This window comes from Miscanthus floridulus, chromosome 3, assembly GCF_019320115.1.
Source record: "Miscanthus floridulus cultivar M001 chromosome 3, ASM1932011v1, whole genome shotgun sequence".
NCBI lineage: Eukaryota > Viridiplantae > Streptophyta > Magnoliopsida > Poales > Poaceae > Miscanthus > Miscanthus floridulus.
Genome location: NC_089582.1, coordinates 75,039,612 through 75,062,539, shown reverse-complemented (window position 1 = coordinate 75,062,539; position 22,928 = coordinate 75,039,612). Strand labels below are relative to the sequence as shown.

At 46.8% G+C, this 22,928-nt stretch overlaps 1 protein-coding gene across 4 annotated transcripts; it reads left to right on the top strand.

Annotated features, from left to right (window-relative positions):
• The first annotated feature begins 578 nt into the window (after positions 1-578).
• On the top strand, positions 579-21,101 carry LOC136541789 (flowering time control protein FCA-like). Of its 4 annotated transcripts, none has more exons than XM_066533890.1 (18): positions 579-962; positions 5,358-5,428; positions 6,124-6,202; positions 10,473-10,555; positions 10,633-10,684; positions 11,305-11,372; positions 11,582-11,648; positions 11,730-11,809; positions 11,885-11,949; positions 12,062-12,124; positions 18,056-18,212; positions 18,293-18,370; positions 18,463-19,011; positions 19,272-19,370; positions 19,456-19,644; positions 20,275-20,334; positions 20,430-20,476; positions 20,774-21,101. In XM_066533890.1, exons 1-17 carry the CDS (start codon positions 686-688, stop codon positions 20,466-20,468), a joined length of 2,076 nt encoding a protein of 691 aa, XP_066389987.1. In that variant the 5' UTR covers positions 579-685; the 3' UTR covers positions 20,469-20,476; positions 20,774-21,101. The 4 variants fall into 4 exon arrangements, with proteins under 4 accessions (XP_066389987.1, XP_066389986.1, XP_066389984.1 ...); XM_066533889.1 differs by having other exon boundaries at positions 19,269-19,370; XM_066533887.1 differs by having other exon boundaries at positions 19,191-19,370.
• The last annotated feature ends 1,827 nt before the right edge of the window (positions 21,102-22,928 follow it).

Here is a 22,928-nt window from a genome sequence, read left to right as displayed (position 1 = left end):
CCTGTCGTCGCTCGCCTGGCATCGCGCGCCGCCGCCGCCACCTGAAGCTGCTCGCGCCGCCTCCGACTCCAAGGCTGCCAGGCTGGGCTAGGGTTACGAGTGCCGCCGACCCGCCGTCACTGGTCGCCGCTGCAGCCGCTTGCAACTTGCGTGGTGCGTGGATGGATGGATGGATGGATAGGGTTGAGACGAGTGAATGAAGTGATACAGGTCGCGTGCGGCAGCTGGCTAGGCTATACTCGTGTAACTTGGAGACTTTGGAGTGTGGTGGGCCTTTATTGGGCTGGGCTGTCGCTTGCTGCTCCATGTGCTGGCTGCTGGCTCGCTGCTTTTTATTTAGCCTGTGTTGCTTGCTACTGAACGTTGCTTGGTTGCTCGGTGTTTTCGGTTCGGTAGGCACCTAGAAACCGAAATCAGAGGCTGAACACCGAAGTTCACTGAACTTAAACCTGAAACCGAAGACTGAAAAACCGAAATTTCGGTTTGGTTCGGTACGGTTTGATCCGGTCTTGGGTTTTCAGCGTAAAATGTGCCCAGTCAGACAACGGAATCCCAATTCCAAATCCACCCACGGGCTCGCTCCCCGCCTAGTGTCGACCCCTCCGCCTCCCCCCAGTATTAGTCGCCCCTACCATTGCTCTCGTGCTCTCCACCCGCTTCCCCGCAAAAACCCTAGCTCCGCGACATGAACCGTGGCGGCGATCGCTCGGGTGGCCCCTCCAGCGGCGGAGACCGCTCTGGAGCCCGGTTCCAGCGGGGTCCCTCCCGCTGGTCCGGCAGCGGCGGCGGCGGATTAGGGGGTAGCCCGCCCCATCGCTACTCCTCCCGCGGCGCGGCAGATGGCGGTGGTGGCGGGGGCGGGGGCGGTGGCGGTGGCGGGAGGTTCCACCCCTACCGTGGTTCTTCCGACTATTCTAGCGGCGGTGGAGGGTACAGAGGCGGAGGCCGTGGGGATTTCCAAGGTTCGTTCCAAAATTATATGGTTCTTTGTTATGCAATGCGATTATTAGGGTTGTGCCAACCCAAGATGGGGAACTTGAGTTTGGTTAAGCGTAGCTAGGGACCTCAAGCATAGCTAGGGTTTTGGTGCTGATAGAAAGGCGTGTTTGTGACCTCCGATTATTGATGCAAATTCAATCAACTTCCTCGGAAGTTACTTGATAGAACTGACTAGTCAATTTGTGGACCTAACAAGTATGCTGAAGTTCAGAAAGCCAAGCAGGATTCAGATGCGTAATATGGTCATACCTGCATGTGCTGTAATGACAAAACCACCCAACCTTTTGAATAGACGAGCTCCTTAGTGTTTTTGGATGTAGGCAGTGCACCTTGTCCAGGTTTTCTACATGTGAAGGGAGGGAAATCCACAGTTCTCCGTTGATGCATGGTTAACTTTTGTAACACCAGTACAACAACAACAACAAAGCCTTAGTCCCAAACAAGTTAGGGTAGGCTAGAGTTGAAACCTAGCAGAAGCAATCAAGGTTCAGGCACGTGAATAGCTGTCTTCCAAGCACTCCTATCTAAGGCTAAGTCTATGGGTATATTTCATCCTTTCAAGTCTCCTTTTATTGCCTCTACCCAAGTCAACTTTGGTCTTCCTCTACCTCTCTTCACGTTACTATCCTGGCTTAGGATTCCACTACGCACCGGTGCCTCTGGAGGTCTCCGTTGGACATGTCTAAACCATCTCAACCGGTATTGGACAAGCTTTTCTTCAATTGGTGCTACCTCTAATCTATCACGTATATCATCGTTCCGAACTCGATCTCTTCTTGTATGACCGCAAATCCAACGCAACATACGCATTTCCGCGACACTTATCTGTTGAACATGTCGTCTTTTCGTAGGCCAACATTCTGCACCATACAACATAGCAGGTCTAATCGCCGTCCTATAAAACTTGTCTTTTAACTTCTGTGGTACCCTTTTGTCACATATGACACCAGATGCTTGCCGCCACTTCATCCACCCTGCTTTGATTCTATGGCTAACATCTTCATCAATATCCACGTCTCTCTGTAGCATTGATCATAAATATCGAAAGGTATCCTTCCTAGGCACTACTTGACCTTCCAAACTAATATCTTCCTCCTCCTGAATGGTAGTGCCGAAGTCACATCTCATATACTAAGTTTTAGTTCTACCGAGTCTAAAACCTTTGGACTCCAAAGTCTCCCGCCATAACTCCAGTTTCTGATTCACTCCTGTTCGGCTTTCATCAACTAGCACTACATCGTCCGCGAAAAGCATACACCAAGGGATGTCCCCTTGAATGTCCCTTGTGACCTCATCCATCACTAAGGCAAACAAATAAGGGCTCAAAGCTGACCCTTGATGTAGTCCTATTCAAATCGGAAAGTCATTCGTGTCTCCATCATTTGTTCGAACTCTAGTCACAACATTGTTGTACATGTCCTTAATGAGCCCGACGTACTTCGTTGGGACTTTATATTTGTCCAAAGCCCACCATATAACATTCCTTGTATTTTATCATAAGCTTTCTCCAAGTCAATAAAAACCATGTGTAGGTCCTTCTTCTCCCTATACCGCTCCATTACTTGTCTTATTAAGAAAATGGCTTCCATGGTTGACCTTTCGGGCATGAAACCAAATTGATTCATAGAGACCCGCGTTATTGCTCTCAAGCGATGTTCGATAACTCTTTCCCATAGCTTCATAGTATGACTCATCAACTTAATTCCCCGGTAATTAGTACAACTTTGAATATCCCCTTTATTCTTGTAGATCGGTACCAATATACTTCTTCTTCACTCATCAGGCATCTTGTTCGATCGAAAAATATGGTTGAACAGCTTGGTTAGCCATACTATAGCTATGTCCCCGAGGCATCTCCACACCTCGATTGGGATACCATCCGGTCCCATCGTCTTACCTCTTTTCATCATTTTCAACGTCTCTCTAACCTCAGATTCTTGGATTCTCCGTACAAAGCGCTTATTGGTGTCATCAAAAGAGTCATCCAACTGAAAGGCTGTGTCCGTATTCTCACCATTGAACAATTTGTCAAAATACTTTTGCCATCGATGTCGGATCTCATCCTCCTTCACCAAGAGATGCTCCCTTTCATCCTTAATGCACTTAACTTGGTTGAAGTACCTTGTCTTTCTCTCACGAACCCTAGCTATCCTATAAATGTCTTTCTCTCCTTCCTTCGTACTCAAATGTTGGTAAAGATCCTCGTACGCTCTACCCTTTGCCACACTTATAGCTCGCTTTGCAGTCTTTTTGTCACCTTGTACTTCTCTATGTTATCCACACTCCTATCATGGTACAAGCGTCTATAGCACTCTTTCTTCTCCTTAATAGCCCTTTGGACTTCCTCGTTCCACCACCAAGTATCTTTAGCCTCGCCTCCACTTTCCTTTGGTTACTCCACACACCTCTGAGGCCTACCTTCCGAATGTTGGTTGCCATCTTCTTCCCACATGTTGTTTATGTCCTCTTCTTCCTTCCAAGAGCCCTCTTTGATAACCCTTTCCTTGAATACCTCTGACGTCTCCCCTTTCAGTTTCCACCACTTTGTTCTTTAATCTTAGCTTGTTTATCCCTACGGGCACGCACCTGAAAACGAAAGTCTGCCACCAAAAGCTTATGTTGAGAAACAACACACTCTCCTAGGTATCACCTTGTAACCCAAGCATGCTCCTTTGCCCTTTCTTCTTGTGAGGACAAAGTTAGTCTGGCTAGAGTGTTGTCCGCTACTGAAGGTCACTAGATGAGATTCTCTCTTTCTAAAGAAAGTGTTGGCTATCATCAGGTCAAAAGCTACCGCGAAAGTCTAGAACTTCCTCCCCCTCCTGATTCCTACTACCATACCCAAAACCTCCATGAACTGCCTCGAAACCTGCGCTTGTAGTACCTACATGCCCATTAAGATCTCCTATAAAAAGCTTTTCACTACTGGGTACAGCTCTAATCAGGCCATCTAAGTCTTCCCAGAACTGTCTCTTAGCACTCTCGTCGAGGCCTACTTGGGGGGCATATGCACTAATTACGTTCAAGACCATATCACCAATGACAAGCTTGACTAAGATAATCCTATCTCCTTGCCTTCTCACTCCCACCACACTATTCCTGAGGCTCTTATCAATCAAAACTCCTACTCCATTTCTAATCGCAATTGTCCCTGTGTACCAAAGCTTGAAACCTGTATTGTCCACCTCCTTTGCCTTCTGATCCTTCCATTTAGTCTCTTGAACGCATAATATATTTATACGCCTCCTAGTCGCTGGTATCAACCTAATTCTCTTAACTTACTTGTAAGTGACCCTACATTCCAACTGCCTAAACGGATCCTAGTTGGTTCGACTAGCTTCCTTACCCTTTGCACCCGTCGAATCAGATGTGAAGACCCTTGCTCATTTTTCACTACACCCGGGCGCCGATGTAGCGCGCCACTAAGGATGCGACGACCCGATCCTTGATCACTTGACACCGTGCCTAGATCGCGACACGGCGCGTCACGGGAGTGACGACCCGGCCCTTGCTCATTTAACACCATACCCGGGTTCCGATATGGCGTGTCGCTAAGAGGGTTACGCCCCAACGATTTTCTTTCGGGTTTCATCTCCATTAGAATGGCTAGATTTAACGTTGGCTCGCCACGCCTAACACAACCCTCCTCCTTTACCAGGCGTGGGACCTGCTATGTTGAGACAACATAGGCGGAGTTAACTTTTGTAACACCATGTGTTCGGATTTTTTTTCTTAGGTTTTTATTGATATAATATGTTGTAAATTTGTAGAATTTGCAATTTATAGTTTGGGCAGATATGTTTATTCCAACATTTGATATTCAACTACTTAGAATGTTGAAGTGTCAATTATTGACTAGTTTTACCATGGTCCCCAAACATTTCAAAACTTCACTGTCAATTGTCAACAGGTTTACCATTGATCCCCAAACATCCCCCAGACATCTCAAAAGTTTAAGTTAGGGTTAGATTACTTAACTTTTATTTTAGTTTTTCCTTTTAACTTTCAAGCTTCCTATCCAATCCAACATTGCAAACATCTCAAAACTTCACTTCAATTGTGAATAGGTTTACCTTTGGTCTCCAAACATCCGTCAGACATCTCAAAACTTTAATAGTTAGAGTCAGGTTACTTAGCTTTTATTTAGTTTTTCCTTTTTAACTTTCAAGCTTCCGTTTCAATCCAATGTTACACAGCAAATATATTGGTAAAAAAATTGTTGAATTTATCATTCCATAGTAGGAATACCATATGGAAAAGTGCTGTATGTGATTGAGCTTAAGTGGAAATAAATCTTAATCCTAATCTCTTACCCTGTCTTTGTCAAATATTGATATTGCTCTTGAAAGTTCCTGCAGATCATGATAGTAGAAGTAACTATGTCAAACTTTTTGTCGGATCTGTTCCAAGGACAGCAACTGAAGAAGACGTGAGCATTACTTCCATGCTACTATCTTCTCTTCTTGCATAGTATTTTTTTTTATGTTTTGCTAGCATCTTTATTTTTTAAACATTATTTCTCCTTACCTGATATCATTTTATTTGTTCTTATGTATGATGTTGTGTTACCATTGTGTATCACTGTGCACAAAACAAACTAGAAGCTTCTAACTAAGGCCCTGTTTAGATCCTATGGTCTAAAGTTGGCTAAAGTTAAGGACTTAAACTTTAGACCATTTCAGCTCACTTGTGTGGTCTAAAGTTTTTGTGAAGTTGGCTATACTTGGATAACACTTTAGACCTCCTGTTTGGAGCCTCAGGAGCCTTTAGACTATGGGATCCAAACAGGGCCTAATTTCTCTAAGGTATCTTATACAAGATAAAAGATGCAAAAGCTCTTTTTGTCATATATATCAGCTCATAGATATACAAATTTAGTGTGAATTCTTGGATTTTTAGGATCCAGTCAAAGCTGCATCAAGACAATCATTTCTTACACCTTTTCTTGTCAGGTCCAGCCTCCATGATGATCATTGTGTTAGTTATTTTCTTGTTTGCATAACAAGTTGAATCTTGAATAAAACTATCAAATATGCATTTTTTCTGTGCTTGTGATGCCTTATTTTTCTGTTATTTAGATTTTTATTGTATTGTTCAGTTTGTGACAGATTCTTGTGTCTTCAGGTTCGGCCTTTGTTTGAGGAACATGGAGATGTTCTTGAAGTTGCTTTAATTAAGGATAGGAAGACCGGTGAACAACAAGGTGTGCTAATGCTTTGTTTTTCTTGTATTATCACAATCGAGTATCTCTTTTGTTTTCAGGTTTCTGAGAGGTTATAGGAGCAACAAGGTTGCATCTTCTCTCAGTTAGATTGGCGGTTGTTGATTTTCATTTCCTGTTCTTCCATTCTGTTCGTCTCCTGTGGATTCAGTAGAAGACTAGAATGGAAGCGACTAACTGTCCGCTGATTACTGCAACCTAACTAGCCACAACTCTCCTGCTACACAAGGCAGCAAATTTGGTACCAAAAGCTGTGTTTAGATGATATTGATCTTCTGGATGCTCTGTAGTTCTAGTAGCAATGAGGTTGTAGTTTCACCTTTGCATCTGTGCCTTGATTTTGTTGCAAGAACTTATATAACCTTATAATGAATCAATACAAAACTTCCCATCCTTGCCTCTCATGGTTTAAGATTTATTATCCATGTAATCATGAATTGCATATGATGTGGAATTCCTTAATGTGAGCGACTGAATCCCTCGATACACGAGTTATTGGATGATGCGGTATAGCTACATATTGCTGTCACAATTGATGGTAGCTGGTGTGTGTGGTGTTGATGACCTTGTACTGTTTGGAAATCGTGTGTTGTGCACCTTCATTCTAGATTCATCTGATTCGATGGGTACCAATATTGTCATGGGTGGTCTGGAAACATGTTCCTTGAATATTATAAATCTTGTGAGTTGTGGTTTTGACTGTGATATGTTCTTGCTATATGCAATTTGTGGATATTTGAGTGTAAATTTTGGATGTGCTTAGTTTTTCCCTGACTGGATGATGTTGCTTCACACGACAACGGTTATGGTGATATTTACTGTTCGTGTGAAATATCTACACAAATGCAGTCTTTGTAATAATTCTTCCAGCTAGTTCCCAATGGTGCTTAAAGTTCTGTAACTTGGAGCTGAATGTTGATGACACATGATGATGTACCAGTGCTGTGCGTCTTGCATCTAATGTAAGCATGGTCACTTAGCTAATGACGCTTCATCTGCTCTGTGTGATGATTGTCACTCAAAGTGCTTGGCTTGCAGAATATTATCCGTGTAACCGCTGTCTGTGAAGGGTCAGTGTTAAGCCTATTCCGGATTGGATCATTTGACATGCAGCTGATGAGAATGCACCAGACTCTTCTATTGGTCTTTGTCGCTGCTGCTTATGTTATCTTAAGGGAAAATTGAAGCTGAATACTGATTCTGGCTGCATTACTGTGATACAAGTGCACATCTGGATTTCAAAGCCTTCATCACACATGATTTGATTGCCTTAATGTGAATCAATCTGCTGTTTGAAATCATATGGTTGATGCGATAGATGGATGGAAACTGTTGCTCATTATTGTTGGTGTACTTTCGTGCTAAGCAACTAGTAGTGGATCCCGTCTTCTGACAGATTATACTCTCATTTACTGGACTAACTTTATACTTCTACCTAAAGGGTTACTCATGGATGCTATCAGATGCTGGTTGAATTGGCATCGCAGTTGATTTGATCGTTTTTTTTCATGCGTACTTATATTAATTAACGTGCATTGGCTGCATTATATAACCTTTTTTCCCAAAACCTTTTGGGTCATTGGCCCAGCCTCTTATTATATCATTCTTTTGCATGAGTAATTTTCCGTGTTTTATCTAGACTATTTGAGCATTATTTACCATGCACTTCACAGTTTTTTCATCTTCTATTGAATGCATCATCAGATGCAGCTATAAAAGCGTCACCGTGGAACACCATATATAATTTAGTGATTTTGCTTGTTCAAAAGTCATGCCATTTTGATGGCTTGTTATATTTATATATATATATATATATATATATATATATTAAATTCAATATATACACCAGATGGTATCTGAGGTCAGAGAGGCGTTGAAAAGGATGAAAGGAGGTAAGGCGATGGGACCGGATGGTATCCCAATCGAGGTGTGGAGATGTCTCGGGGACATAGCTATAGTATGGCTAACCAAGCTGTTCAACCATATTTTTCGATCGAACAAGATGCCTGATGAGTGGAGAAGTATATTGGTACCGATCTACAAGAATAAAGGGGATATTCAAAGTTGTACTAATTACCGGGAGAATTAAGTTGATGAGTCATACTATGAAGCTATGGAGAGAGTTATCGAGCATCGCTTGAGAGCAATAACGCGGGTCTCTATGAACCAATTTGGTTTCATGCCCGTAAGGTCAACCATGGAAGCTATTTTCTTAATAAGACAAGTTATGGAGCGGTATAGGGAGAAGAAGAAGGATCTACACATGGTTTTTATTGACTTGGAGAAGGCTTATGATAAAATACCAAGGAATGTTATGTGGTCGGCTTTGGACAAACTATAAAGTCCCAACGAAAGTACGTCGGGCTCATTAAGGACATGTACAACAATGTTGTGACTAGAGTTCGAACAAGTGATGGAGACACGGATGACTTCCCGATTAGGATAGGACTACATCAAGGGTCAGCTTTGAACCCTTATTTGTTTGCCTTAGTAATGGATGAGGTCACAAGGGACATTACAAGGGGACATCCCTTGGTGTATGCTTTTCGCGGACGATGTAGTGCTAGTTGATGAAAGCCGAACATGAGTGAATCAGAAACTGAAGTTATGGCGGGAGACTTTGGAGTCCAAAGGTTTTAGACTCAGGTAGAACTAAAACTTAGTATATGAGATGTGACTTCGGCACTACCTATTCAGAAGGAGGAAGATATTAGTTTGGAAGGTCAAGTAGTGCCTAGGAAGGATATCCTTTCGATATTTATGATCAATGTTACATAGAGACGAGGATATTGATGAAGATGTTAGCCATAGAATCAAAGCAGGGTGGATGAAGTGGCGGCAAGCATCTGGTGTCATATGTGACAAAAGGGTACCACAGAAGTTAAAATGACAAGTTTTATAGGACGGCGATTAGACCTGCTATGTTGTATGGTGCAGAATGTTGGCCTACGAAAAGACGACATGTTCAACAGATAAGTGTCGCGGAAATGCGTATGTTGCGTTGGATTTGCGGTCATACAAGAAGGGATCGAGTTCGGAACGATGATATACGTGATAGATTAGGGGTAGCACCAATTGAAGAGAAGCTTGTCCAACACCGGTTGAGATGGTTTGGACATGTCCAACGGAGACCTCCAGAGGCACCGGTGCGTAGTGGAATCCCTAGGCCAGGATAGTAACGTGAAGAGAGGCAGAGGAAGACCGAAGTTGACTTGGGTAGAGGCAATAAAAGGAGACTTGAAAGGATGGAATATACCCAAAGACTTAGCCTTAGATAGGAGTGCTTGGAAGACAGCTATTCACGTGCCTGAACCTTGATTGCTTCTACTGGGTTTCAACTCTAGCCTACTCCAACTTGTTTGGGACTAAAAGGCTTTGTTGTTGTTGTTGTTGTTGTTATTATTGTTGTTGTTGTATATACACCAGATATCAGCTTAGTGTGGTGCCTAGTTTAATTGCCAGTGCTGCTGTGTTTCACTTTTATCAGCTTATTGAAGCTTGCCTTTTGGCAATTGCTATGCTAGATTATTACTTACTGCTATCAAAATATGCTGTATGAGGATGATGATGATGGATCTTTGTTGATGCTTTTTACTGTATTGCATATACTGGGAGCATGAACCCCCTCTAAACCTTCTGCGGTTCAACCCAAGCAACTTTCTTGGACATGTTGATGGCCAGTTTCTTATAACTTCCACACCTGATATTTGTTGCTCATTCTGTGACATTTATTTATGAGTATGACTACTTATAGTATTTGCAATTTTGGTGCATCAGTGCTATGTTAAGGCCCTGTCACCATTTGCATTTTCTGCACAAAATGTCATCCTAAGCGTAAACACAATTCTAACTATACCACAGCTGGGTTCAGATATCCTCGAGCTTTTTGATGTGTGAAGAGTGCACTTATTTTCTTCATTCCATGTAATATTTGGGTGTCACTAAAATTTAGTGCAACCAGCTGTAGTGTGTAAAATTGATGTACCTGATGTTCTATGTTTTAGGTGTAACTTCTAAATTGAGGAGACCGTCGGTGTTGCAAATACAGAGCATAGCTTAAATTGAAATTGTGACATGTTCTGCAAAGTCTTTATATTTTTGTACTCTTTGATTGTTTAGAACAAGTATATAAAACAAATGTATCTCCTTTGCCCCTGTATATATATATATATATATATATATATATATATATATAATGAGATATACAGAAAATAGTATCTGACTGAGTAATTTACATTTTGTGCGTTCCCAGGTTGTTGTTTTGTTAAATATGCTACTTCTGAAGAGGCAGAGAGGGCCATCAGGGGTCTGCACAATCAGTACACTTTACCTGGAGTATGTATCTTGTAAGCTATTTGTTAAGCTCTGTTCTTTGTTTGCAGATTATTGAATGTAAATCTGTTTATGTTCAGGCGATGGGCCCTATTCAAGTTAGATATGCTGATGGTGAAAGGGAACGGCATGGTAATGCTGTTATCTTCAGTAGTTTACCTATTAATGACCTGTGTGCGTTGCATGTTATACTGGCTTCGAGGCAACCTTAACAGTCCTACCTGCTCTATATGCTCAAAAAGTGCATATTCAACACTAGTTTTTCCCCCTTGAATATGCAGGAGAGATGCATACCCTTGCATTAATAATAAGAAGAAAGGAGAGTACCACACACACCACACCCATAGTCCCACACACAAATACATCTACATAGTGCCAGCTTCTCTAAACTTGAGCACCATTCCTTTACATGTCACTTATCACAGAACATTTTGTTTGTTGTAGCATACTAGCATGTAGAGACGAATTTATTGTGCTTTCCCAATCTTGTTTTTACGTTTTATAGTTACACGTACATGTTTCTTGATCAATTTACAAGTGACTTCTATTCTGATTCTGCATTTTTTTCTCTATCTGAAAAATACTATTCATTTAAGGATTCTTTACTGTTTTGTTGTTGTAATCTGAGTTATATAATCATATTCAGAAAGCAAACTGTGCTTGGTTCGTTAAATGATAGTTGTTTTTCTTCAGATCTTTTATTTGTTGTGCTTTTTGGGCAATTTCATCAGTTTTTGTGACAAATTTGCTAGGGGCCATTGAGCACAAATTATTTGTTGCGTCCCTCAATAAGCAAGCAACTCCAAAGGAGATTGAAGAGGTAAATGGGTTGAACTTCTTATTTTCCTTTTTGTTCCTTGACGATTTAATTGTTTGCTCATCTGAGAGAGTATATGATTTTAAAGCTACTGCTCGATGTTCATAATCAACCTGTGATACTGTATTCTTATCTGCATTTGAGGACATGATTAAGACAAATTTAGTAGCTCACTTTTCCAAGGATTGATGATAAAAGCATACATTTTTCAGATATTTGCCCCATATGGTCATGTGGAAGATGTTTACATTATGAGAGATGGCATGAGGCAGAGCCGAGGTTTATGAATGCCTGTTTGCTTTAGTTATACTCTTCCATTCCAACCTTTTTGTTTTAACTTGTAATATATGTAATATAAAGGCTGTGGCTTTGTCAAATTCTCGTCAAAAGAGCCAGCAGTGGAAGCTATGAATGCCCTTAATGGGACTTACATAATGAGGGTAAATTTCTCTGACAACTGACATATTGTGTGTATAGCCTTCTGGATATTTATGATGTATTTATTTCTGTATTAGGGGTGCGAGCAACCATTAGTCATTAGATTTGCTGATCCTAAGAGGCCTAGACCTGCAGAATCGAGGTGATTAACAACTGTGACTATGTTTCTTTGTTACATAGCATATGCTATTTTATTTACTTAAGACGAGTATAATCATTACCATTTCTGCTTTCTGATTTACCTTACTGGTTAGGGGTGGCCCTGCATTTGGAGGTCCTGGTTTCAGTCCTCGATCGGATGCAGCACTTGTTATCAGGTTTGAGTTCACTACTTATTCAGTAATTTTTTCTCAAGAACAATTAAATTAAGTAGGTAATGAGATGAAACAGGCATGGTCTCTCTTCTCACATGAGTTGTTGATGCTAAGGGCATCTACTGAGTGTTAGAACCAAAACACAGGTTTGGGGCTGAATTTCAGATTTCATTAGCCATGCTACAACTATGGCAGGTTGGGGATACATATAGGATAGCTTGCTTGAGCCTTAAGAAAGCTTGTTTGAGCCTTAAGAAAGCTATAACATATTCTAGAGATGCTAAAGTAGATGCTAGGGATAAAGATAAGAGCTGACACAGCCACCAACTACTCTAGATAAGTATCCTAAGTAGATAAGAACAAGACTTATAGCTGTCATTCTCCCCCTAAGTCTTGTGTGGCGCCTTCCTGGGGAATTTGAACCATCCCAATCCTGGCGCGAAGCTCCTGGAACTTGACCCTCCCAAGGGACTTGGTGAGAAGGTCGGCGAGCTGATCCTGGGTGTTGATGTAGCCGGCCTTGATGCTCCCCTCATCCAAGCAGCTCCTAATGAAGTGGTACTTGATTCGGATATGCTTGCTGCTGCTCATGGAAGATCGCCTAGCAGCCGAGCCAATCAGAGAGCTTGAGTCGAAGTGGTTGTGGCAGCGATGTACTCTGCCTCGCAAATGGAAAGAGCCACCACTTGCTGCTTGACCGATTGCCAGCTGATTAGACACTTGCCGAGGAAGAATAGAGTCCCACTGGTGCTCTTGCTTGTGTCGCTGTCGCTATACCCGATGAAGTGCTCCGCACCGGGACACCTTGGGTAGTGCAAGTTGTAGTCGGAAGTGCCTGCGACGTAGCGGAGGATCCTCTTGACGGCCTGCTCGTGCTCCGTCGTCGGTCGCTGCATGAACCGACAGACGTAGCCAACATCGAAACGTCAGGTCCGGCCGTGTGTGGACGAGGTAGCGAAGGCTACCCACAATGCGCCGGTACCGTGTGGCGTCGACCTCCTTCGCCGTGCTATCGCGGCTTCAGCTTCAGCCTCTCTCCATGGGAGTGTGTGCTGGGTTGTAGCCGGTGAGCCTGCCCAACTCGACGATGCGCTTGGCGTAGACGGTATGGCGAAGGGAGATGCCGGAGCTGTCCTGGTGGACCTCGATCCTAGGTAGAAGGAGAGAAGGCCCAAGTCGCTCATCTGGAAGGTCGCCTTCATCTCCTCCTTGAACGACTCCACCTCGGCCTCCTTGGTGCCGGTGATCACCAAGTCGTCGACGTAGACGCCTACCAATAGGGCATTGCCTCCCTTGCCCCGCCGATAGACTGCGGCCTCGTGAGGACTTTGCTGGAACCCCATTTGCTTGAGAGTGAGTCTAGCTTGGCGTTCCAAGCTCAGGGGTGCCTGCCCCAAGCCAGTAGAGGGCCTTGCGTAGGCGAAGAACCTTGTTCTCCTTGCCAGGGATGACGAATCCCGGCGGCTGGTGGACGTAGACCTTCTCCTTCAGGTTACCAGTTGAGGAAGGCGGACTTGACGTCCATGTGGTGCACACGCCAACCCTCCTGGGCCGCCAGTGCGAGGAGACGGACTAACTCCATCCGCGCAACGGGCGCGAAGGCGTCGTCGAAGTCGACTCCTTCCTGCTGGACGAACCCGCGCGCCACCAGACGCGCCTTGTGCTTGATCACCGCCCCGGCCTCATCCTTCTTGAGCTTGTAGACCCACTTAAGGGTGATGGCGCGGTGGCCGGCAGGAAGATCCGCCAGCTCCCACGTCCGGTTCCGCTCGACCGCGTCCATCTCCTGCTGCATCGCGGCGCGCCATGCCGCTTCTCCCTCTACCTTAGTGAAGGAACGGGGCTCGCCGTCCTCGTGCGCCAGGTGCAGCTCCGCCTTGAAGTCGTGCACTGCTAGTCCAGGAACGGGCTGATCACCGAAGATGTTGTCCAAGGTGAGGTAGTGCAGAGGCTCGTCGTCATGGTAGGCATCGACGCGATCCTTGCCGGCGGACAGCGGAGTGGCGAACTCCACCGTGCGTTGCTCGTCACGGACAAGGCTGCTGGTGCCGATCTCGGAGGTGTGGGCGCTGATGCAGGAGATTGGGGAGCCGGTGTAGGAGAGCGGGGCGTAGCCGGTGGAATAGGTGGTGGAGGACTTGTTGGTGGTGTAGGCGGTGGAGTACTCGCCGGAGCTGATGGCGAGCCGGGTGCTGAGGTAGACGAGCTCGGTGAAGATGAGCTGCTAGCTCCCTCGGTTCCCTCGAAGTGGACGTAGTCGACGACGAAGTCTCTGAGAGTCGAAGTTGAGCTGTCGTCCACCGCCTTGTCCCATCCCAGCCTCGCCCTTTGTCGAACACGACGTCCCGGGAGATGCGGACGCGCTGTGTTGCAGGGTCGAGGATGCGGTAGGCCTTGACGCCCTCCGCGTAGCCGATGAAGACCCCTAGCGTGCTCCGGTCGTCGAGCTTGCCGACGTGGTTGAAGACCCCTAGCGTGCTCCGGTCGTTGAGCTTGCCGACGTGGTTGAACTCCTTGGCGAAGGCGAGACAGCCGAAGACGCGGAGGTGGCTCACCACCGGCTTACGCCCGTGCCCGGCCTCGTACGGCGTTTTGTCATCAAGGGCCTTGGTGGGCGAGCGGTTGAGATGGACGACAGTGGGCGAGCGGTTGAGATGGATGGCAGTCATTACCGCCTCCCCCCCCCCCCCCGTAGATTGCCGGCATCCCTCTCTGCTTAAGGAGGGCGCGGGCGGTGGCCACCACCGTCTGGTTGCGGTGCTCAACGACGCCATTCTGCTGCGGGGTGTACGGCGCGTAGAAGTGGCGCTAGATCCCCTCGTCGGCGCAGTACGCCGTGAACTCGCCGCCGTTGTCGGTGCGTAGCACCCGAAGCTTGCGGCCACACTCCTCTGCAGCAGCTTGATGGCATCCGCGATCGCCGCCTTGGTGTCGAGCAGGACCGCCCATATGTAGCGGGATGTCATCGACGAGGAGCAGGAAGAAGCGTCGGCCTCCAGGTGTGGCCAGTGTCACGGGACCGCAGAGGTCACTGTGCACGAGCTCCAGCATCTCCTTGGCGCGGAAGCTCGCCTGGCGGGGAAAGGGGAGCCGCCGCTGCTTGGTGAGGACGCAGGTGTTGCAGAACTGCTCCACGTGCTCGACTCGCGGCATGCCCTGCACCATCTCCTTGTTGCCGAGCTGCTTCAGGGCCTCGAAGTTGAGGTGCCGAAAGCGCTCGTGCCACCGCCAGGAGTCGTCGTCGCGGTGGGCTGCAAGACACACGGGCTGCGCCACCTGCACGTGGAGGAGGTAAAGGCGGTTGGGGCCTTCTGTTCACCTTGACGAGAAGGCGACAATGGCGATCCCAGATACGCAAGACCCCGTGCTCGATCTCCACGCGCGAACCGTTCTCATCCAGCTGTCCCAGGCTGATGATGGAGTTCCTCAGTGCGGGGATGTAGTAGACACCGGTGAGCAGTCGGTGCTCGCTGGTCTTGGCGGTGAAGACGATGGAGCCGACGCCCTTGATCTCCACTGCGGAGGCGTCCCCGAACTTGATGGAGCCTTGAACGCTGGAGTCGAGCTCGGAGAAGAACTCTCGCCGCCCGGTGATGTGGTGGGTGGCGCCGGTGTCCAGGTACCACCCGTCGATCTTGTCGCCGCCGGACCCGTTGCCGAGGAAGACGTGAGCCCGCGGCTCGTCGAGGTGGAGCGCAGCGGCAGCCGACAGCGGGAGAGGAGTGCGGCTCGATGCTCCCGCGTACGAAGAACAGAGTCGGCTCGTCACCCTCCTGCGCTTGCGCGACGTGTGCCTGACCGCCGCGCTTCGCCTGCCGGCAGTCCTTGGCCCAGTGGCCGGACCTCCCGCAGTTGTTGCAGGTGTCGTCACGGGTAGCCTTGCGCTCGCCGTCGGCGCCTTGTCCCGCTTGCACGACCGACGCTTGCGGCTGTTCGACGAACCCGAAGCTGAAGAACCCGAGGCCTCCCCCTTCTTTCGCTCCCGCTCGGTGAAGAGAAGCTTGCCACCGATGGTGACCGACTCTGAGGGAGGTAGCTGCTCGTGGTTGTCGACGGCCTTGAGGCGACCCGTCACCTCCTCGATCAACAGCTCGGAGAAGTCTAGCAACATCTCGATCGCGATGGCGACCTGCGAGTACTTGGGGACGACGCGGAGGAAATTCTCGACAAGCTCTCTCCTCGTCGATGTCGTCGTTGCCAGTACTGCGCCAACTGCTGCATCAGGGTGTTGAGGCGGAGAGCGAAGTCGTCGACGTCCTCACCCGGCTTGAAAGCCAGGTTCTCCCACTCCTGACGCAGGTTCTGAAGCGTGGACCTGCGGGCGCGGTCGCTGCCAATGCGTGCCGCGGCGATGGCATCCCAGACGTCCTTGGCGGTCCGCTTGTTCGCGATGGAGGAGTGCATCTCTGTCGGAACAGCAGCAAGAAGCGCCTCCAGTGCCCGCCTGATCCTCGTCGAAGTCGGCAGTCGCCGTACCGTACCGCATCCCAAATGCGCTGCGCCTGCATCTTCACCTTCATCACCATGGACCACTCGGCGTAGTTGGTCTTGGTGAGCATGGCCCATCCGCCATCGGCGTCCTTGACGACGGTCTACACGACGGGAGGGGAGCCGGGCCGGCCACGGCGACCACGGCGCCGGTCCAGGGAAGGGGAGGCGTGCTGCCTTGTGAGGGCTCCGCGTGCCAGCGTCTCGTCCGCCCAGGTCCCACACCTCGCGCCGCTCCTCCCGCTCCAGCCAGGCGTTGGCATCGCGTGCCGCCCGCTCGTCCCAGTCGAAGTCGCGGCGGCATCCGTCGAAGCGGCCGCGTCGCGTCCGCGTCGGTTGTCGAAGCCGTCGCGGTCGCCAGCCTCACGTCCACCGTGTCCGCCCAGGCCGCCCGCGTCGGGCCAGGCCCTCTCGGCGTCCACTCCGCGGTGCAGAGCCGCCGCCGCCGCCGCTCCTGCATCCGACGCGCCCTCCCGGGCGCCGTAGTCCTCCTGCTCGCCCGCGTTCCGCCTCCGCACGGAGCGCAGCCGCTGCTGCTGCAGCCTCCCGCGCCTCCGCTGCTGCCTGGTGGGCGGCTTCAGCCGCACGCGCCGCAGCAAGCTCCGCCTGGGCGATGCAAGCCGCCCGCTCCGCTGCTGCTGCACGCTCGGCCGCCTCCTCCTCGCGCCTGGCTGCTGCAGCCCCTGCAGCACTTATGCTGGAGGTGGTGGAACGGTTGGAGGAAGAGGATGAGGAGTGGAGAGACATGGCGACGGATTGGGATGGGGTAAGGGTAGAACCCAGATGAACTTAGGCTCTAGATACCATTTGTTAGAACCAAAACACAGGTTTGGGGCTGAATTTCAGATTTCATTAGCCATGCCACAACTATGGCAGGTTGGGGATACATATAGGATAGCTTGCTTGAGCCTTAAGAAAGCTACAACATATTCTAGAGATGCTAAAGTAGATGCTCGGGATAAAGATAAGGGCTGACACAGCCACCAACTACTCTAAATAAGTATCCTAAGTAGATAAGGACAAGACTTATAGCTGTCACTGAAGTGCATTTGTGAAAACCAAATATTAACTCTAGAATAACACAAGAATAACACAGTAGCTCTAGAATAATCTGCAAAAGATGTTTAAAGTAGGATAGATAAGGTATTATGATATATATAGACAACAATGAAATGTCTGAAAGTGAAACAAGTGCTAGCTTCTGTGTATTTTCTGCCTTACAGAACCTGTCTAATAATCAATTGAACTAATTTCTTAATCATAGCTTCTGCTCCTTTTTTTTATATATGACATTTAAGACAAGCTAGTAGTTTATTCTCGAACTAATTAGCTTGTCCAAAAGGCATAAATGACTAAATGTTTTATATTTAAAAATGGACGGAGTACATGGAGAAGTTTAGCAGTTCATCGGAGGTTTCTTATTGCTATTCATTATTTATAATTCAGGCCAACAGCCAATCTTGATGAATCAAGGGGTCGGCATATGCCTCCTGAATCTTGGCGTCCATCAAGTCCAAGGTCAATGGCACCCAACCAATATAATAATTTTGGATCTGACAATCCCTTGGCACTAAGTGGTGGCACTGTAACATCAGCAGATAATGTATGTTTCAAGTCGATCCTTCATTATGGTTTTACCTTTGTTTAGTCTATTTCCCAACCTTTGGTTCCAAAACATGATAGGCTGCTTTTCGACCTCTGATGTTCCCTGGAAATGGTTCCTTGTCAAATCAGACAGCTGTGCCAACTTCGTCACACATGGTATAATTTGGAATATTATTACTTCCTTTTATCTCATGATTTTCCTTTAATGGAAATTGTTATGCCATAGTGATGGGAACTCTGCTTTTTAGGGCATGAACACTCCCATGGTACAAGGGCACCATCTAGGAGGCCAACAGATCCCACCCTTGCAAAAGCCACCTGGTCCACCACAGAATTTCCCTGTACAACTGCAGAATGCTCAGCCAGGACAGCCTCTGCAGGGGCCTATTCCGCAGATTGGGCAACTTCAGGTCCCACAATCCACGGGACCTGTTTCATTTGGCCAGAATATTTCATCTATGCAATTACCTGGCCAACCTCCTGCATCACAGCCGTTGATGCAACAGAATGCTTCTCTAGGTGCTTTACAGGCCCCTCCATCTGTACAGTCCAATTCAATGCAAGCTGTTCCTGGCCAGCAGCAACTTCCCACCAGTGTTGCTCCCCAAATGCTCCAGCAGTCGATGCAGCAGATGCCTTCACAAGCACCACAGTTGCTGCTTCAACAGCAGGCAGCTTTGCAGTCTAGTTATCAATCTTCACAGCAGGCGATTTATCAGCTTCAGCAACAGCTACAACTAATGCAGCAGCAGTCTAACCTAAATCAGCAACCCTCTGCACAGGTTCCTAAACAGCAGGTAATTTCCTCATAGCTACAACATTAGACAGCAACTTATGATATAAGACCACTCTGCATTTATGCTTCCCTTGTTGCTACCTTCCATTGTCATCATTTATATGTTTCTGTTCTTTGTTGGATCTGTTACATATTCAGTTAAAATGAATTCAAAGTTTCTATGTAATTCTTCATTTTCAGTCTGGGCAGCCAGTGCAATCCAGTAACCCTGGTGCTCTGGGTGCCATTGTTCCGATAAACATTAATGCAACTCCGCAGCAGGTTGGTTCACCTGCAGTTTCTTTAACCTGTAACTGGACAGAGCATACCTCCCCTGAAGGTTTTAAGTACTACTACAATAGCATTACTCGAGAGAGTAAGGTGAGGAATGATGCTCATCATGTAATTTTAGCCAAATTTTAGCCAATTTTGTGGTTTATTCCTATGAGCTACTGTGTCCCTGCAGTGGGAGAAGCCTGAAGAGTATGTGCTGTATGAGCAGCAGCAGAAACTGCTTTTGGTTCAACAGCACCAACAAAAGATTGCTGTACAGCAACTGCAGTCACCGCCACAGGGTCAATCACTTACATCCATGCAACCGATTCAACAGCTTCCCCAGGCACAAGGACAAACACAAATGCATATGAAACAGCAGGTGCACATTCTGTTCCGTCATAGTTTTGGTTTGTGGGATATTATTTTTGTTCCAGATTGCAATCTATAGTTTTATGTTGGTATTTTGCTTGTGTCCAGATATGCTTAAAAGAGATCTCTTGGATGAACTGAAGTTATTCAAATGCATTCTCCTTTTTAGCATTTTTCTCACTATAGCTCACATCCTATATATTCAAATTGGTTGCTTTTGAATTTCATGTAAAATTTTATTTTACCATCTTCTTTTTCAGTGCTCATAGTACAAAAGAGGATAAGGATATTATCATTTATATGTATTGAGCCGTCAGCTCTTATTTTACTATCTTTTAGTTGTCAGTTCTAGAAGGGCGGGCCTGGTGCAAGCGATAGAGTCTTACCGCCTGTGACCGAAAGGTCCCGGGTTCGAGTCGCGGTCTCCTCGCATTGCACAGGCGAGGGTAAGGCTTGCTACTTACACCCTTCCCCAGACCCCGCACAGAGCGGGAGCTCTCTGCACTGGGTACGCCCTTTTTAGTTGTCAGTTCTGGAAACTTTGCCCTTGGCCTTTGTTTTTCTTTCTTATGGTGTTATGTGTTATTATATAATAAAATTTGTGATATTCTAAATTTATGGATCTCAAACCTTTATGCAGGAATTAAATTATTCCCAATTTCAGGCTGCTGGTTCCATTGATCCCAACAGGATTCAACATGTACTCTAGTTTATTCCGTTATCTAAATGTCTTAGTGCTGTGACTACTTTATTCATATTCCCAGTCATGCCGCTTATTCTGGTGACATAATGTAGGGCATTCAAGCTGGGCAAGAACGTGCTTGGAAAAGTTAAAGCTGCAGGTAATCAGAATCATTGTTCTTCCTTCAGACATCTGGGGATGTTCCCTTGATCTGAAACATGATTTTGCCATACCCAAAGTTCTCATTATCTGTTATTTGAAACTTTGTTTTGTTTAACCAATTGGTGCAACAGCCACAAACAATGATGTACTTTAGATCATAACATGTTACTAAAAAAAGAAAGAAAAAGAAAATATTCCTAATGTTTTCCTTTTCTGATCTTGATAGGATGCTGATCAATGAATGCGTTGTGTTTTCGGCTCATACTTTGCTCGGACTTTTCCCTCCATTTTCCAGGTCGCAATAATAAAGCACTAGTCAAGACTCAGGAAGTGAACAAAAGCCCTTGTGCTGTCCAATTGTAGGAGCAGCTTTTGTCTAGTGCCTCCACAGCCTGTCGCCCATGCCGATCAGTGTAACTCCGGATTTAGATTAGACTGATACGAAGCGTGTTGCCGAATCACCATGCTGGTGTCCGTACGCAGGAGTTGCTAGATGCCATCACTTGTGTTTTCCTTGTGATTGTGGCATGATTTGTGATGTTCGGCGCGATGTGTGGGCATTACATTTGACGCTCTGGTTGTTTTGCCTCGCTCTGTGTGCTGCTGATACAAGTTACGAGGAACCATGCTACTGACTTCTGTACATTTCTGGGAGCACGCGGTAACCCATAGGGCTGTCCATTTCTGGGGTATCTCTACTATACGAATCCTGCACCAGAAAACGGGCCAGTGGATTGTGCCATCATCTGTTAACCTATTAACTGTAGGATCAAGCAATCGCACTGCGTGGACCGTTTGATCCCGAGCATTGCGGGTCTACTACCCATTAAGCTAAGCTGCATACATGGGTCCCTCTTCTGGTCTTCCTAGGGGACGCTTAAGGTCCGATCGGGTGGCACCTTGTACCTCGCGGACCACAAAGTTTTCTCCTGCACATGGGCAGGCAATCTGCCCCTGTTCCACTCGTGCATGTGCCGAGCTTGCGCGCACTCGTGATTCGTTTAGAACTCTCCGACTTCCGTGAAACAAATGCTCATGCGCGAGAGTGGAAAGCGGTACACGCAGCACACACACTCGTGTTTCATTTTTCATTTTCCCTTCTATATATTCGCACATGCCCTCGTGTTTCATTTTTTCATTTTTCCTTCTATACTACTTCCGATCCGTCCCTTCTGGTCTTCCTCGGGGACGCTTAAGGTCCGACCGGGTAGCACTTTAGACCACCAAGTTTCCTCCTGCACATGGGCTAGCAGTCTGCCCTGCGTTCCACTCTCGTGCATGGGCCGACCCACTCCGCGGCTTGCGCGCACTCGTGATTTGTTCGGAACTCTGCTACTTCCGTGAAACACGCAGCACACGCAATCGTGTTTCATTTTTCCTACTGTATATTTGGAACACACGCACGGAACTCTGCTACTTCCGATCCGTCCGCTTGTGTGCACAAAAATGAAAAGGAGAAATAATATTTATTATAAAATATAAAAAGCAAAAGTAGTATGCATGAAAGGTTGAACACAAGACCCGTTGATTGAGTGTCTTATTTAAGTTGTGAAAATTTACATTAATAAACAATCAAACCATTTAAATCAAAGAAAAAAGTGTTCCACTTTTACAGAAATAATGTTCCATACCAAAATATAGTATTGGACATCTCATGAAATAAAAAAGCTACCGACAGAACAAAATGGCCCCGTTCGCTTGTCTTAAAAATGGCTTGTTCGGCTTCTTTTTTCAGCCGGAACAGTGTTTTTCTCTCACAACAATTCAACCGGAACAGTATTTTTCAGCCAAGTTTCAGACCAGCGAACGGGGCCAATATGAGCAACCAAAAATAGCGAGTTAGAAGGTCAAACACGAAACATTGTCCTATTATCGCACATCGACCCTGCCATCGACAACACTGCATTCTCCCAAGGCACTTGCCTGTCCCGCGTCCCAAGCAAGGCGAGGAGATATCGCTGGCAAGGAACCTCGTGCTACACGCGAGGTACCTCTGTCTATGACAGCACATATGCATAGCAAGTGTTTGATGCTTTGCCTATGAGATTCTTACGAACTAGATATCGAGAATTAGGCAGAGAAACAGAAGGGGATCGGAGTAAGGCAGGAAGAGCAAAGCATAGGTTTGGGGATCAGATGAGTTGTTCTTGCAGGAGAAGCATGGGGTTTGTTATAACTTGTAATTGGTTGATGATCCCTCTCTCACAGCTAGCCTATTACAAATAGCATAGAGCTCTACTCTTGCGGCCAGCAGACAGCCAACGAATCACGCCATCGCCCACATATCTCCGCTCACGCATGTGTTAGGAAGCCTAGGCCTTGTGGACCTCCTGGGCTACGGCCCGTTAGCCACTCCTCTTGCCGGACAAGGAATAGTTGTTGAAGCAGTAGTAACAGGCATAATATCCCCTTTCCTTGCGCGCCGGGATGGCTCCAGACAGTGGCGCAAG